We start from the raw sequence: 16,491 nt of genomic DNA on the forward strand, positions 1-16,491 counted from the left end.
GGAGGAGGAGGAGGAGGAGGAGGAGGAGGAAGAGGAGGAGGAGAAGAAGAAGAAGAAACAACAATGTATGTGACCCAAACCCATTCAAACTTTGCTAATGGAATTGATGTCCATGGACAGTGAGTGACTGTTCAGATTCTGACAATCTCGTAAGATTATCTGCAGCAGCATTTGGGAAAGGAGAGACAGTAAGAGGGTATAAGAAAATGACTGTAAAGGAAATAAAAAGTACCTAGAGCTGCTGCTGAGAGTGGCAGCGCCCCTTCTTGCTGGGAGTGAAAGGAAAGTCAGGGTGTACCTGACTCCTCGCGCTACTCAAGTCTGATCTGTGGGTTCCAGGAGCACAAAGCTCTCCGTAGATGCTCTGCAGGAAGCCTCTGGCCATTGTGACAGGCCACTACTCTGGAGGGTGTTTAGCTGGTTCCTCTACTTTGCCAGTCTTTCTCGCGTGTGCATCATACATGCGCATACATGTGTGTATGTGTGCACACAGATGAAGTCTTGGAGATGATTCTGAAAGGTGGGAAGAGAGGAATCACTACAGATGCTACAGAAACATCACCCAGCCTGATAGAAAGTCAAGCACCCAGAATGTAGAGAAGCTGCACTCTGTTCTGGAGAACACCAAGGTCAGCTCAGCCCAGACAGACAGAAGGTGCGGGATGCTTGGAACGATGCTGTCGTTGGCTCGGGTGACCTGGTTTTTGAATGGTGAGCCTAGCTGGCTTTTCCAGTCCCCATACGGTCTGGTAAAAGTTTCAGCAGTGCTTCCCTCCCTCTGTGTCCATCTCTGGCCCCTGACATAATTGCTTTCAAAGTCAGGGTTACTTAATTACTCCCTGGCCTTTGCCGTGCCTGAGATCCTCGCCTGAGATCCTCAAGACTGAAATTAGATTCTTTACATTGCGAGAGGGAGTCCGGAAGAGCTCGGAGGGATTGTCCCTGTGACGAAGAAGAGATTCCAATTCAGGAATCAGGATTACTGTGGCCAAAACGGGTTCCAGAAACCCTCTGGAACCCATCAACAGGAATCTAGTCATTCTGGGTCAACGGCCCTCCAGCTGCTGGAGTGAGAGCTTATAAATCGCGTTTCTTGAGGAGCAGCCAGACAGAAGTGCTTGATATTTAGCCGGGTTTTAGGCATGATCCCAGTGTTCAGGTATTAAGTAGTCTATCTGAAACCTGTCACCTGATTCCCTACATACTCCGATCGATGACTGCAGGTTGCTGACCCTGGCAGAGGGTGAGAAGCCAGCAGGGCATCAGGGGAAGCTCCTGCTTTGTTCATGCCAAAGCCAGGTAAAGTGCATCATCATCATCATCATCGTCTGTCATCTGCCATCTGCCAGCAACCGCTAGCAGAGGGCTCACCAATGCCACCACTTGCCCTGATGTTCAAATCCGCCTTCTGCATCTCTCACGACACACAGCAGAGCAAATCTGCGCTCCCCACCCCCACCACCTGACCCCCAAACCCCACACTGTCCTGCTGCAGCCCACAGTCTGGACCACTTTTGGTTTGTTTGTTGTTTTTTCTTAATCTTACGTGTATGCATGTTTCGCCTATTTGTATGTCTGTGTAAGTCCTGGTGCCAGCAGAGGCTAGAAAAGGAAGTCAGATCTCCTTGGAACTAGAGTTAACAGACAGCCATGTAGGCGCAGGAACCCAAACTCAGGTCCACTACAAAAACAGCCAGTGCTCTTAACCACTGAGCCATCTCTCCAATCCCTCGTTTTGTTTTGTTTTGTTTTGTTTTGTCTTGTTGTTTAAACCTTCGAGATTGCACGTTACAAAGTCCACCAATAAATATATGGGGTTATCCTTAATGCTTGACTCAAGCTAGGCACGGTGACTCCTGCCTTTAATTCCAGCAGATCTATGTAAATTCGAAGCCAGCCTGGTCTATATTCTGAGTTCCAGGCCAGCTAGGACTACAATGTGTGTGAGAACTTATCTCAAAAAACAAACAACAGAAAACCCGAAGTTTGACGCTTACCAACATCTTAGAAGATTAGACAGAATATTTTTGAAACGTGCCAATAGCCAGGTGGTAATGGTATGCGCCTTTAATCCCAGCACTCAGGAGTCAGAGACAGGCAGATCTGTGAGTTCAAGGACTACAGAGTGAGTTCCAGGACAACCAGGACTGCACAGAGAAACCTTGTCTTGAAAAAAATAAATAAATAAGGAAGGAGAAAGAAAGATGCCAATAAACATAAAAATGGAATTCTCCAAGTGGTGTCCTGCTCAGCCATCAGAGCTCTGGCAAAAAGAACAGTAGTTAGGGACCAGGGAGGCAATGTGCTGGGAAGGCTGAGGCCAGCAGACCAAGAAACAGCAAAGGAACAAATCCGGTGGATGCCAGCATCAAGTGAATCAGACAGCTGGAAGCCGACAGGCACAGCATTCACTGAGACAAGCCAGGAACTTTCCAGCCAGCTGCCTGGGTGTCTGAAATGAAAATTGGCACCCAGGAAGTACTGCTGTTGACAAACTCACAGTGGGAGCTTGGACTCTCTGGTTACCCATGCTGTGTGAAGCTCATCACACACACCTCTGTGTCTACGAATACGAATAATCCTCTCTGTTATTGTTAGGTTCGGTTTGGTTTGGTTTAGGGGGTGTTTTGTTTTTTATTTGTTGTTTGTTTAGTAAAAATGATGAAACTGAAGACTTCTCTAGAGGGATTGGGGCAGACAGGACACTTACTTTGGTTTATTCTCTAAAGCTCTGCAAGTTGGGAGCACATAAGGAAGGGAGGCGGTGGATACCTTCGTTTTCTTTACCAGAACACTTAATAGTTCGCAGGAGAATAACCCTTCATTTCGGTTTCATTATGACACGTGAAGAGTATTAATCGTGTTTTGATTGATTCTGGAACACTAAAGCCTGGTAGAGGGGCTTTAGTCACTCACTTAAGGAGGAAGCATGTGGGGTTCCTGGAGTTTATCTTGGTGGGGGGGGGGGTTGGGGGTTGGGGTTTTTTGTTTTTTTTTTTTTTAAAGCTTCAACTGAATTTTAGCATTTACGGGTGCTTCACTTAGTAATTGGTGTATGAGGCCAGAATCTTGAAGAGGGAGCTGACTGACTGACAGTACACCTTCCCATCCTACCAGGGAGCAGTGATAATAAAGGCTTGAAGCCCCCACAGCAAAGTGACGCTCACAGAACATTGCACACGCTGCCGAAAGCAGCTTGTGTAAAGCTAGCTTGGTTAATGGCAAGAGCCGAGGCCTAGACTCTGACCTTCTTGCATCACAGCAGTATGGCTCATCGTAGACAGGCTGTCTCAGCTCAGTAAATAATAGCATATTCAAAACAACATGGTGTGTGTGCTTAGCATGTAACAAGCAACAAATGGGAAAGAGTGTCACATAGCTGGTGGCAAAGCTGACATATTTAAGAAAGGAGAGATGGCTGGGTGGCCTAGAGCACTGGCTGCTCTGAGAAGGGTCCAGGTGTGACTCCCAGCAGCCACCGGCTGTTAATCCAGTCTTAGGGAATCCGACGCCCTCTCCTGGCCTCTACAAGCACTGCACATGCTTGGTATGTAAACATGCAAGCAAAACACACATACACATAAAATGTTCATGGAGCTTTTTGTTTGTTTGTTTTTAATGTAAAAAGGTTGAAATTAAAAAAAAAGAAAGAAAGAAAATGCAGTTTTTACTGGCCACAGAACTCTCTTGGGGTTTTAGGGAGTTAACACTTGATCCTAGACAGTGCCCTTTTCTGGTTTGGGTATAATTTAAGGTTAAGCCATTTCTCTGGAGTGACTTATGTCTTGATTGATGTGTTCCTTCTATTTTTCCTCCCCTGTCTCCTCCTCTACTTGTAGCTCCTCAGAGAAATTTTGAAATTGCTTTCAAGATGTTCGACTTGAACGGAGACGGAGAGGTAGACATGGAGGAGTTTGAACAGGCAAGTGGTACTGACTTCTGTTTTTAGTATTTCCTAGCCAGTGGGGAGCTAGCCACAAGTGCGGGCACTCACTCGTGAGAGCCAGACTCACCCAAGAAAGCTCGTTTGCATGTGGAGACCACTCTTGTTAGTCCCTAAAATTAATGTTTCTCAAAGACTGAAGATATTCCCTGCATTTTCTTAATTTGTACCAATCTCATGTATCACAAGTCATTCTAATATATTTAGACATCAAGAATTTGCATATAAGGCTGGAGAGATGGCTCAGTGGTTAAGAGTACTCAACGCTCTTCCAGAGGATCTAGATCCAATTCTCAGGCGGCTTTGGATCCCCATGGTGGATCATCACCTTCTGTAACTCCAGTCTTAGGGGATCCAAAGCCACCTTCTGGCCTCTGTGGGCACCTGTCACACATACAGTGCACGGATATATATGGAGGCAGAACAGCCATATGCATAAAATAATTTAAATCAAAAAAAGAAAATTTGGATGGCCATGCCACCTCTTGCCACATCTAGAGTAGACCGGGAAGTGTGGGATGTTCAAACCTATTGGGACACAGTGTTGCCATAAAGATGACTGTCCTTGTAGGAGAGGTTTCACACCATTCCATCCCCACCAGCCCAAACAAATCCTCTTGTCCTGAAAACAAGCTCTCCAGGAGGCTTCCAGTCATAAAAGTGCTGGGCTTCCTGAGTCAGAATCCCCATTATCCTCCTCGATGCCACTACTCAACTGTCTATACCTCAGTCTTCTCATCTGTAAAATGGGGATGATAGGGCATGCCTCCTAAGGTTGTTGTGTTGTACAGTGTTCGCACAGAGTGCAGGGGTAACCTTTCCTGTGTCTCACCATCCTGCGTCTAAGGGCAGGAATACGGTTCTGTTCTAGGTGCAGAGCATCATTCGCTCCCAGACCAGCATGGGCATGCGTCACAGAGATCGTCCAACCACTGGGAACACCCTCAAGTCTGGCTTGTGTTCAGCCCTCACGACCTACTTTTTTGGAGCTGATCTCAAAGGGAAACTGACCATTAAGAACTTCCTGGAATTTCAGCGCAAACTTCAGCATGACGTTCTAAAGCTGGAGGTAGGTGTCTCGGGGCCTGGGATCCTCCTGTGCACACAGAACCTGGGGTCAGGGGCCTCTCTAGGCTTTCTTGCAGTCTCCCTCCAGCTGTGAGAACCGATGGGTCTGGGCCTTAGGGTTGATCTGTAAGCCAGGAGCAGATGGGAAATGCCATGTTCTGCAGGAATTGTCATGGAGTGGAATGGTTCTAGGACTGAATGAAGCAGGGATGAAAATATTCTAAGTCTTAGCTGTCTTTGGATCCCCCATTTAAGGAAAAAGACATGTGGGTGTCAGAGCAGGCCTAGCCCTAACGTGTTTGCCCAGTGTTGTGCTCATTACATGGAAGGCACCAGAATGTGGAAGAAACAGGACAATAGCCTTTCCTATGAACGTTTGCCAAGGCGCCAGCAGCTGGAGACGCAGACTGTCAGGGTGACATCTCTGCTCAGAGCCACAGAGGTGTCGCGCTGTGCTTGGAGAGATGTACGCTCACTCTCCGCTCAAGATGGAGACAGCCATGCTGCTCAGGCCCCAGATGCCCCACCGTCCGTGTGCTAATGTTTTCACGCTGTGTCCCAAGCAGTTGGGTTCGGGGTTTTGCTGTTGGTTCCACTCAGAACATCCATCAAATACCTTCTATGCATGCTTTTGCCTAGACGTTTAAAACGCCCTAATTTTTAGAGATTTTTTAAAATTCCCTTGCAACCTCCTAATTCCAGCATAATCCCTGCTTTAATATTATTTGAAATTTCGAAACATTAAACGGAGTCACTAAAAGCACACGAAAAGAAGGTTCCCCCTTCACATAAGCCCCGTACGCTTCTTCTCTGCACTCTGCTTTCCCAGCCCTGCCTGACTCAGTTACAAGAGTTGGGAAAATCACAGCCTGACTGCAGTTACTTACACGCATGCTCGCTGATACTCACGATCGGGGCGAACAGAGGCCAAGTGAAGCCGGCCACGTTTTGGGATTTGCTTTTGTCTTCATTTGTAAGTGATCTAGTGAATAGTCATTGCTGGTCTTAATGTACATCTGCAATCCCAGCACTTAGAAAGCCGAGGCAGGCGGACTGCCATGAGTTCGAGGCCAGCCTGGGCTCCATCGTGAGACCCTGTCTCAAAAGACAAAGCGGTAAGCTGGCACTGTGATTCTAGTGCCCAGAGGGAGAGGCAGGGGTATCAGAAAGTCAAGGCATCTTCAGCTGCCTGGGAAGTGCTGGCTCATCCTGAGCTACATGGAACCCCCGGAATAGATATCTGCGGTTAACCAGGACTTCTTATGGAGGCCTGTAATTACTAACAAGCACTGCACCTGCAGGAAAGGGCAGCAGAGAAGCCGCAGAGCCGAGCTCAGTCACTCGAGCTCCCTTGCCCTGGCTGAGGACGAGCACACAAGGCTGGGAACGCATCAGGAGAGTCTGGCGAGTGTTAGATTTCAAAGGTTCTCCTCCGCTGCACGCAGAGGAACACCACAGTCTAGTACCACACCAGAAAGATTTTAACAATGATTGAAGCAAAGCAATTGCATAATCAGCTCTCATGTAATCAGAAAATTAGTCATAATGCCTGTTTGTAACTTTCATCTTACATTTACTTATTGGTCTGTGGGGTGGGGACCAGAGAACAGCCTATGGGGCCGGTTCTTTCTTTGCACCGTGGGTCTCCTGGTAACCTCACTCAGGTCACGAGGCTACATGGCAAGTGAACTCCTTTGCACCCTGAGCCACTGCTTCAGCCGTAATATTCTAGCTAGGTGCCATTTTGCTTTAAAATGTTCTATGATACGAGATCTCACTGTACAATTCTGACTGACCTGAAACTCACCGCATAGCCCAGGCTAGCCGCAATCACCAAGATCTGCCTGCCCCTGCCTCCCCTGTGCTGGCGTCAAAGGTGTGCACCACCATGCCTGGCAACATTTAAAGAAAACAAATTTCTTCAGTCCTACACAGAGAGCTGTCTTCAGGGAAACCGCAGGACTCTTAATTTTTGCAACTTCCCTTACCACAGTAAACTTACAGATAATGGAGTTTAAAGTAGAACTTTTCAGAATAGAGAAAATTAGTCATTTCAGCCTTAGGACTCTAGAGCATTATGTGTAAATATTCATGTTATCACAGCCTGATCATCCATAATACACATATTTGGTAATAATGGTATTTTGGACTTAAAATTTACTTTTCTTTTTTGACTTTAGAATATTTGCATATGTGTGTCTTGAGGGGGTAAAAGTTTATATTGAACTGTATATTTTAAGTCTAATATTACACTAAAGATGCTCAATTATATATATACACATATACACTAGAGATGCTACCATTTTATATGTGTGTGTGTGTATATATACCAGAGATGCTACAATTATATATATGTTTGCATATCTATGTATATACATATATGCAGCATGCTGTGCCCTCATAAAATTTGTATTCTAACTGGACTATTCCAGCCTGTTCCTTGGTGCAGAAGGCAGTAGTAGACCCCATCCAGCAGTTTTCATAAGAGAATCTGTATGTTCTAGACTTTATGTCCTATGTCTAGATCCCTGGAATGCACTCCAAACTGGTCTTTACCAGCATAATGACATCTGGGAATGTAAATAGTTTGGTTTCTTACCTTTATAATTACAATTTAATACAGAATGTTGCCCCATAAGATGCAGTCATAGATAAAGCTCAGAGCACCAAGGTACCTAAGCAAACTTGAAAGAACAATACAGTCCGTGCCGAGGGCTGAGCAGGAGGCTGGCCAACCACAGTCTAACACTCCTAAACCCTAAAAACACTCCTAAAAACCCGAGTGGGATACTCAAGACACCAGATCCTGGGCTTTATTCTAGTTAGATGTTCCTCAAAAGAGGGAGCCAGTTGTTGGTTTTTCTTGAGTGGAGGAGGGGGCCCAGCCCAACATTCACTGAGTGTTATGCACCCTGAATCCATTCTTTCCACATAACGACACAGCCTGGTGACACAGCCTGGTGACTTTGGAGCCGTCGCTCTCTTCCTCAGACTTCCCTCCGTCAGTGCTGTGTCTTCCCACTAGATAAAGTATCCCTTTGAGGAAGTCTCGCTAGCAGACAGAGCTCTGGCCTGGGCACTAATGAGGTGATGAATTAGTTATTCTCTCAGAGCCTGGCTCCTCATCCATAAACTGGTTAAGTGAGTCAATGTTTTGTTGTGGGCTGAATCAAGTCCCTCCAAGATCCATATACTGTAGCCTACTACCGTTTGGGTTTGCAATGTCTCCATGCGTTAATGTTCGGAATGCTGTGGGGCTTCAGGACCTAGAGCCTGCCTGGCAGCCCTAGGTGCTCAGGAGCAAGCCTTTGGAGGTCCCACCCACCTCTGGTTCCCGCCTAACTCCTGCCTCTGCTTCTTGGCCTGGACCATGTGAGCAGACCTCACCCCATGATTCTGCTGACACGGGCTCTGCCCACTGTACCTTCCCACCATGATGAGCTAAAACATCTCTAAAACCACAAAAGCCTTTCTCCCTCAAGTTGTTTCTGTCAGGTTATTTAGCTGCCGTAATGGAAAGGTAACCCTTAGCCTAACACCACTGTCTCAGAAGATGGCCGTATTCAGATACAGTACTGGGACAAGAAATTAGGTTCAAAGAAGCCCACTGGGTGGGTCTAGATCCATGTGTCGTTTATCTTTATGAGAAAAAAATGGGCACATCAAGAGACACCAGGGCACACATACACAGAGAGGCGATGATGGCAAAGCAGTCTGGGCAGCCATCCACCCACAAACCGGGCAGAGGGCCACACTTAGACCTTCCAGAACACTGACAAAATGGGCTTCTGCTGTTTAAGCCACCCAGTTACAGAATATTGTCGGGCCAGCCCTGTCACACTAGCTCAGGACTGTGTGCCTGACAGCTCCCAGCCAGCACTGTCTTAGTGTCCTTACAGTGGTGTCTTCTGTCACTCTGCCTCGGACAGACCACAGGCAGCTGCACAGGAGGCATCCCAGCTGAGAGACCAAAAGGCTATTTGTTCACTTTGAAATTGTTTTTTGAGAAGACATCTGGAAATGGCAGCAAGCTTTGTTTTTATGAAACACTTCTAATTTCACTTTTCCAAGTTTGGGTGATTTCTCCCTTCACTGAGCATGAAATAAAATCTCATCATCACTGCTAAGAGGCAAGCGGAAATGATTAATAAATCTCAATACCTTTGCTACGGGCTTTATAATTCCATCATTCTTTCTCTCTTACTAGTTTATCCCGTGCCTTGTCTCCTTTAAAACTTGAGATCGGGGAGATTTATGGTTCCATTTAGCCGCTCTTTTTTGCCTTTTTTTCTCAGAGCAGCAGTTTTGAGAATAAAGGCAGTTTGATCTATCACTCTGCATTTCCAGAAGGGTGAGAGGAGGGGACGCCTGTGAACGTTATACCAGTGTCTGCTCAGATCCAGGCACTTTGCATATCTTAACTTTTTATTTGAGACAGGTTCTCTTGGCTAGCCTGGAACTCACAGAGACTCTACCTCCTGAGTACTGGCATTAAAACCATACACCAGCTGACCCTTCTTTCATTCTCCCCAACTCTATTAGAGTCCATGTGATAGAGGAGAGGATATGCCACATCACAGGTGTAGACACTGATACTGTCGACAGCCACAGTGGCTGTGTGATACTGTCGGCTCCAAGCCTGGTACCTTCACACTTCCTTTCAGACAGAGCTATTTCTGTTCCTTACTTGATTGGTTCTCGTTTGTTTTGTTCTTTTTAGCCTGTGCTATGGTTTCTATGGGACTCAAAACAGTTTGGATTTTAGAGGCTGAAAAAGACCAAGTTGTAGCATTTGGCCTCCTCCAGAAGTCCGTTTCTGGCTCCATTGCTACCCAGGTATCACTCTCGGGATGGAGAATATTCTTTTATCTCCTGTTTGTTACCCGTGCCGGCTGTGTCATCATGAGACCGATCACCTGCTGAGCTCTGTCCTGTCTGAGTGCTCTTACATCCAACAGCCTTTGTCCCATTCCGCCCCTCCCCCTTTCTCTATTTGAGAACAACAGCAACAAAAACACAGTTTTAAAGAAGTGATGTAAGAATACAAAGTTGCTCCCTTAAAACTCTTTTTTAGGTTAAGAATTCCATCTAAGGCTGACAGAAATGAGTGAGCAGGGCTTCCTTGGAGACAGGTGCGGAGTCTAATTCCAGTTAATATATTCATTGATTTCTTGAAGACTGTAGCAAGAAAGATGTCAATCAAAAGGAAAGATAGTAGAGAATTCTTTGAAAGATTATGGTTAATTTTAATTTGGGGGAAAGGAACTGTCATGTCAAAGAGAAGTAAAAAACTAATTTATGCAAGAATAAAGACTCTAACTAGAACATTCAACGAAGGAACTCTGAAATGAGTTGGGGGTCTGTGTGGATAGTGTATAACCAGCCAGTCACTTAATGACTTAATGACTGACTGTCTTATGTTTCTGGACAAATATATATATATATAGAGAGAGAGAGATTGCCTTGTTAAATAGGGAAAAAAATCTAAAAGCGGGGCACAAAGAAATGGGCTAACTATTCACCACTATCAGTCAGAATAGAGAGACCCAGCGAGTGGCTTTGATCGTAAAGATGCTTTTGACCTGAGTCCAACCCCAGAGCCACATAAAGAAAGGTAGTGTGTGGGGGCCACGTAAATCCAACTTAACTCAAACACCGGGTCAATGCAGATGACAAAAAGTTACTGTAATCAGGCTGCTACTGACTGATCAGGGCCGCAGGTCAGACTTGGGAGCTGAACTGGGACCCTGGAGAGAAATTACAAAGCACACTTAAAGGATGAGACCACAAAGCGAGGGGGAGCGGAGTAGGCTGGAGCATTGTCCAATCATAGTTTGACTTAAGGGGTTGAGCATGGGAGTTTTCACCAGTCAGGATAGGAGTAGGCTCCTGGGCCTGGAACATGAACTTGTTTGACCCTGCCAGCAAAATGGAGAAGTTGTCCTTGAGATGTCTGTACTCAAACAACTTTTTCCTTATAATGTAAAGGTCCATGATTCCCCAAAGAATGAAGCCCCAGACTCAAACAGTATGCAAGCGCAGAGTGTTTTATTCCTCAGAAGTCCAGCATTCTCCCATTACCCGGCTAGAGAGGCAATCAAGTGAGCCTGCAGAAGGCTCATTTTAAAGAATTCTGGAACCATTATCGAGGTGTCAAGCCTGGAAACAGCTGCTGACCCATTGTCCTTGCCTCAGGCCAGGTGATGAGGCAGCTTCTGAGGGTGGGACTTTCCTGGACTTGCCCAGTTCTTGGAAACAGAGTTAGGCCTCGTCTCCTCAACTGCCAGTTTGAAGCCTGTCATGGGGTCAGCCTAGGCTTCTCAATAATAGAAGCTGTTCAGCTATCGGGAAGGTCCTAGCTCTCCTAGGACCTGGGGCCTTGCATTTAGTTTCTCCCTATGATTAAATGTTGTGTGAAAACAAAATGGGAGCACTTAGGATAAGTTTCTTTTGCTTATTCCCACAGTGAAAAAAAAAGAACTGACTCTACAGGGTTGTCCAATCCCTACAAGTGGGCCATAGCACATGGGCCTGCACACTCGTCTGTCTATCTGTCTGTCTGTCTCTCTCTCTCTCTCTCTCTCACACACACACACACACACACACACACCCCGAATAAATAAACTGTTAAGGATTAGAGAAAATGAGATTAACATGGTTTTTTATTTACTCTTCTAACCTATGAGATCTGGAGATTAAACTCAAGTTCTTGGGCTTGGTGGCAGATGTATTACGTACCAGCCGGCTTGCCTGCCTGTTGCTGTTGACTTCAGTGTTGGGTCTAACCTAAGCCTGACCCAAGCCAGGCAAGTGCTCTGCCACTGTGCTCTGCCACTGTGCTCCGCCACTGTGCTCCGCCACTGTGCTGTATTCTAACCCAGAGGGGTTAATTTCAGGCAAGGAGCATTTTTTAAATTTCAGAGTGCCTAAGGAGACCCTAGAATCATGTTTGGATCCATCAACGCATACCTGTGTGTGCCGTTTCTTGCTCTAACAGTATAGCCAGGGATCACATTGCCTGTGAGAGACAGACTCACACAAAGGCCAAGTGGTTACAGAAAAGGACAGGGCAGGAAGGCTTCCAGCAGGGCTTGGTTGTCCTCACAGCCTGCATATGTCTTGGCTTTTGGTTTTGATCATTCTGTTTTCTAGAGGAAATGACTTCATATATGAACTTTACAATGAGAGTTGACTCTCTTTCATTCACTTTTGATCATGGCTTTTTGAGACAGGATTTCTTAGCGTAGACCTGGGTGGCTTGATTACACATTTTGTACATCATGCTGGCCTCAAACTTAGTCTCCTGGCTCTGTCTTCCACGTACTAGTTTGTAAGCACGTGCTACCAGCTGCCGGGTCCAGAGTTGATTCTTTCTTTTTTCCTCACAATTTATTTATTTATTTATTTGATGTGTATTGGTATTTTGCCTGCTTGTATGTCTGTGTGAGGGTGTCAGATCCCTAGAACTGAAGTTACAGACAGGTGTGAGCTGCCATGTGAGTGCTGGGAACTGAACCAGGGTCCTCTAGAAGAACAGCCAGTACTCTTAACCTCAAAGCCCCACAGAGTTGACTCTTAATTACATGCAAGCAAACAAAGTGGAGTTTTCATCAGGATTGCTTCTCTTTTACTCTTTTGCTTCTACAAAGTTAATAATAAATTTATAGTTTCTTATTCCACTCTCAGTTTTAGTTTGAATTATTCAATAAAAGGTATCTTACTACTTTAAGTATTTATAACTTTAACAAGCAAAGTATATATTTAAAAGAGGTTTTTTTATTGTTTATATTTTAAGAAAAAAGACCTATTAGTGGCCTCCTCCCTTCTAAAGTAATACAACTTTTGGTTATAAAGGTAAAAGTATTTTACTAATATTTTTTCTTTGAGGGGGAAAAAAAACCTACTTTTACAGTATGAACTACGCTATTCCTGTCACAGTGTTGAGAGACGACCAGAGCAAGCATTTTCTTAAACGAGAAAAAGTGGACTGTGGTTTTTCAGCAGAAACTATGATATTACCATGGCATTACAGACTGTGTGAGGAGGCTGCAGAAGTGACTCGGGATAACAGTCCCGACTGATTGTCCCAAGGATCTGGGTTCAATTCCCAGGACCCACCAATGGCTCTCAACCATCTTGACTCTAGCTCCCAGGGATCCAGTGCCCTCTTCTGGCCTCCATGAATTCCAGACACACACATTGTGCACCATGTACATGCAAACAGATACCCATATGCATAAAATTATAGCATATTATAACGCAAAATACAAATGCAAAAATAGAATTATAATGTAAAAATAAACTGTAGGGAAATAGGAAAACCAAAACTGTAGTATGTCTTCACCCTGGGAAACTCCTCTTGCAACTTTAACAATACCATTATTTCAAATAACATACATACATGCATACATATGTGCTCATGAATACTTAATATGTATGTACATGTGCTCATACACGTGTGTGTATGTGCGCGCGTGTGGCTTTAGTCACTTTATTTTTTTGTCCCTTTCAAGCTCTTTATTTTGTTGTCTTAGTCCTTAAATCTAAAAGATCTGTCCGTTTTTAAAAAGTCAATAAATAGGATCAGTAGCATGATCCATACACACCAGGGGTTAATTACAGAACCAGAGAAATATTTTTATTGCTTTTTGTTTTTTTTGTTTGGGGTTTTTGGTGGTGGTGGTGGTGGTTGGTTTTTATTTTGTTGTTGTTGTTGTTGTTTGATACAAGGTTTCTCTGTGTAGCCCTGGCTGTCCTGGAACTCACTCTGTAGACCAGGCTGGCCTCTAACTCAGAGACCCGCCTGCCTCTGGCTCCCAAGTGCTGGGATTAAAGGCGTGTGCCACATGCCTGATCCTGGAGCCGAGGATTTTAAAAGCGCTGATCACTGGTTTGAGAAATAGACCATAGCTGGATTCGATGGTGCACACCTATAGTGCCAGCACTTGGAAGGCACAGGAAGGAGAATAAGGGACTCAAGGCCATCTTCGGCTATGGAGTGTAACCTGGGTATAGCCTGGGCTATATGGTAGGATAATTTAATTTTCCCTAGTAGTTTTTTTATATTTTTATAAGATTTATTTATTATTATATCTAAGTACACCGTAGCTGTCTTCAGATGCACCAGAAGAGGGAGTTAGATCTCATTATGGATGGTTGTGAGCCACCATGTGGTTACTGGGATTTGAACTCAGGACCTTCAGAAGAGCAGTCAGTGCTCTTAACCACTGAGCCATCTCTCCAGCCCTCCCTGGTAGTTTTTATCTTTTGGTTGAGGAAGGGAACATCTCAAGGTAACAGAGTCCAAGCCAACATAACTTCTGAACTCAGGTCATCCTCCTGCAGTGGCCTTCCGAGGAGGTAGAACTACAGCCTGTGCTACCACACCTGGCAGGAGACTCTTTGGAGCACTAAGTCAGATTAATCACTGAGTACCATCAAGCGTTGGAGGCTTGTCTTGCTCTGATTTACAGATAACTTTGCAATCCCAAAGTCAGTGATACAACCGTGGTACCTTTACAATATTTGGCAGTTTTCTGGATTTTCCTGTTACCCGATATCCTCAATGCTTCATTCTAAATTCATTTTGAACTGGCCACAAGAAAAAAAAATCAAACTCATAAATAAATCATAAAGATTTGATCTCCCTCCTGGGAAATGTCTCTTGACTGTCATTCAAACATGTGACAGCCTTTTTTTCAGTAGAACACAAGTCCTCTCAACTTCGGAGCCCTATGCCAGAGTTTCAGAAGGTTATTCATTTGGAACTTTAGAGTGCAGGGCTAGTTAGATTTTTAATGTACTGGAGCACAGAAAAGAAGAGCAGTGTGAGGCAAGAAGCCTCAGAGGTCCATAGTGCACTGGTTAGCCACACGTACTCCTGGCTGGCACAGTCTGTGACTATAGAGCTGCAGCACATAGAGCCCAGCACATTAACAACCCCAGGGTGGGGCAAGGTGCTGGCCGCCATTCCTTGAGCCCTCCCCTTAAACCAGGTGCTGTTCTAATTTTGCCCCACTCTTTGTTTCCCTTGGTCTTCACAGTGCTGTGAGGTTAGCATTGTAATCCCACATTTAAAAAGTGTAGAACCTGGGGCTGGAGAGGTGGCTCAGTAGTTAGGAGCACTGGCTGTTCTTCCAGAGGACCTGAGTTCAATTCTCAGCAACCACATGGTGGCTCTCAGCCATCTGTAATGGGATCCGAAGTTCTCCTCTGGTGTGTCTGAAGACAGTGTACTCACACGTATATTTTCTAAGTATGGCAAGTGAGGCAGAAAGAGGTTGAATAACTTGCCCCGGGTTCACACACATGGAGGGTGCGCCAGAGATTGTATCCCTGGCAGTCCAGCTTGAAGTAGTGCAGGATCTGTTGAAGATACAAAAATAAACAAAACATTGCTCTAAGATTCTCAAGGTAAGATGAGTGAACCAGAGTTGTATTTTATTTGTTTATTTTAAGGTCAGGCCCCACTACACAGCCCTGCTAAGTCTAAATCTGGTCATTTAGCCTCGGCCTCCCAAGTGCTAAGATTATCAGCATGCACCACCATGCCCAACCCCAGACGGTTTCTCACAGTATCACATGGACCCCCTAGTGCTCAGGGGCACTTTCTGTGTCACCCTTGAAACTCTGAGGTGTGTTCTGTCTGCAGAAGACACTGGCTTGCCTTTATCTGCTGTTTACCCTGGCGTGGACCAATGAGAAGAGTTGGGGGGAAGGGGAACTATAGCCCGGAAGAACTCTGGGGAGATGGGCCGTCCTCATCAAGTCTGTCCCAAACCATGCCTGAATGGGTGACGCTCTGTACCTTCAAGGCTGGCCCTGCAGAAGTGCAAGAGGGGTGTGCAGGCAGACAGACAGACACAAGGAAAATGAGTGGGCAAGATCAACGAAGCGAAATCTGTAGGTTTCCCTAAGACCCTACAGCAGGGAGGGCCTAGAGACACAGACTTTGTTTGGCTGCCTCCTGATCAGCCCTCAAGTGAGGAAGCTTGCTGGGCACAGTGGCACAGTCCTGTGAGCAGTCAGGAGGCTAACAGGGGCAGCCACTAGTTTGAGGCCAGCATGAGCTATATATCCTTTCTTAAGTAAAACCAAAGAACAAAGCTTGAGGAAGCTTAAATGTTTAGGGTATGTGAGTTCGTTCTCTCTCTCTCTCTCTCTCTCTCTCTCTCTCTCTCTCTCTCTCTCTCTCTCTCATAGCAGTGCTTAGCTACAGATGCAGAATTAGGGTCTTTAGAGCTCAAAAGGAAATGCTTAGAAGAAAGAAAGCAAGCTTTAACTCTAGTCTGTCCCTGGAGTCTGGAGTCTAGACGGTGTCTTAGGAGCCAGAGCCAGCTTTGCGGTTACTCGTGAATAAACAATGCATTGTGCCCCGCCTGATGACCTGATGCCTTGTGAGAGGATTGTGTCCTCTTCTGCTTCAGCATAGCCGTGGATGTGCCTCCAGCCCCTCCCGTTTCTTATTACTTTCCTCATGA

At 45.5% G+C, this 16,491-nt stretch overlaps 1 protein-coding gene across 3 annotated transcripts in view; it reads left to right on the forward strand.

The window, feature by feature from the left end:
- The window catches only part of Micu1 (mitochondrial calcium uptake 1), a 154,835-nt gene that overhangs the window by 82,854 nt on the left and 55,490 nt on the right, over positions 1–16,491 (forward strand). For all 3 annotated transcript variants that reach the window (XM_021204602.1, XM_021204600.2, XM_029542289.1), the window contains 2 exons: positions 3,840–3,922; positions 4,815–5,012. In XM_021204602.1, the coding sequence (XP_021060261.1) occupies positions 3,840–3,922; positions 4,815–5,012 (281 nt within the window). The remainder of the gene's footprint in view (positions 1–3,839; positions 3,923–4,814; positions 5,013–16,491) is intronic.

Source organism: Mus pahari, chromosome 9 (assembly GCF_900095145.1).
Source record: "Mus pahari chromosome 9, PAHARI_EIJ_v1.1, whole genome shotgun sequence".
NCBI classification, from domain to species: Eukaryota; Metazoa; Chordata; class Mammalia; order Rodentia; family Muridae; genus Mus; species Mus pahari.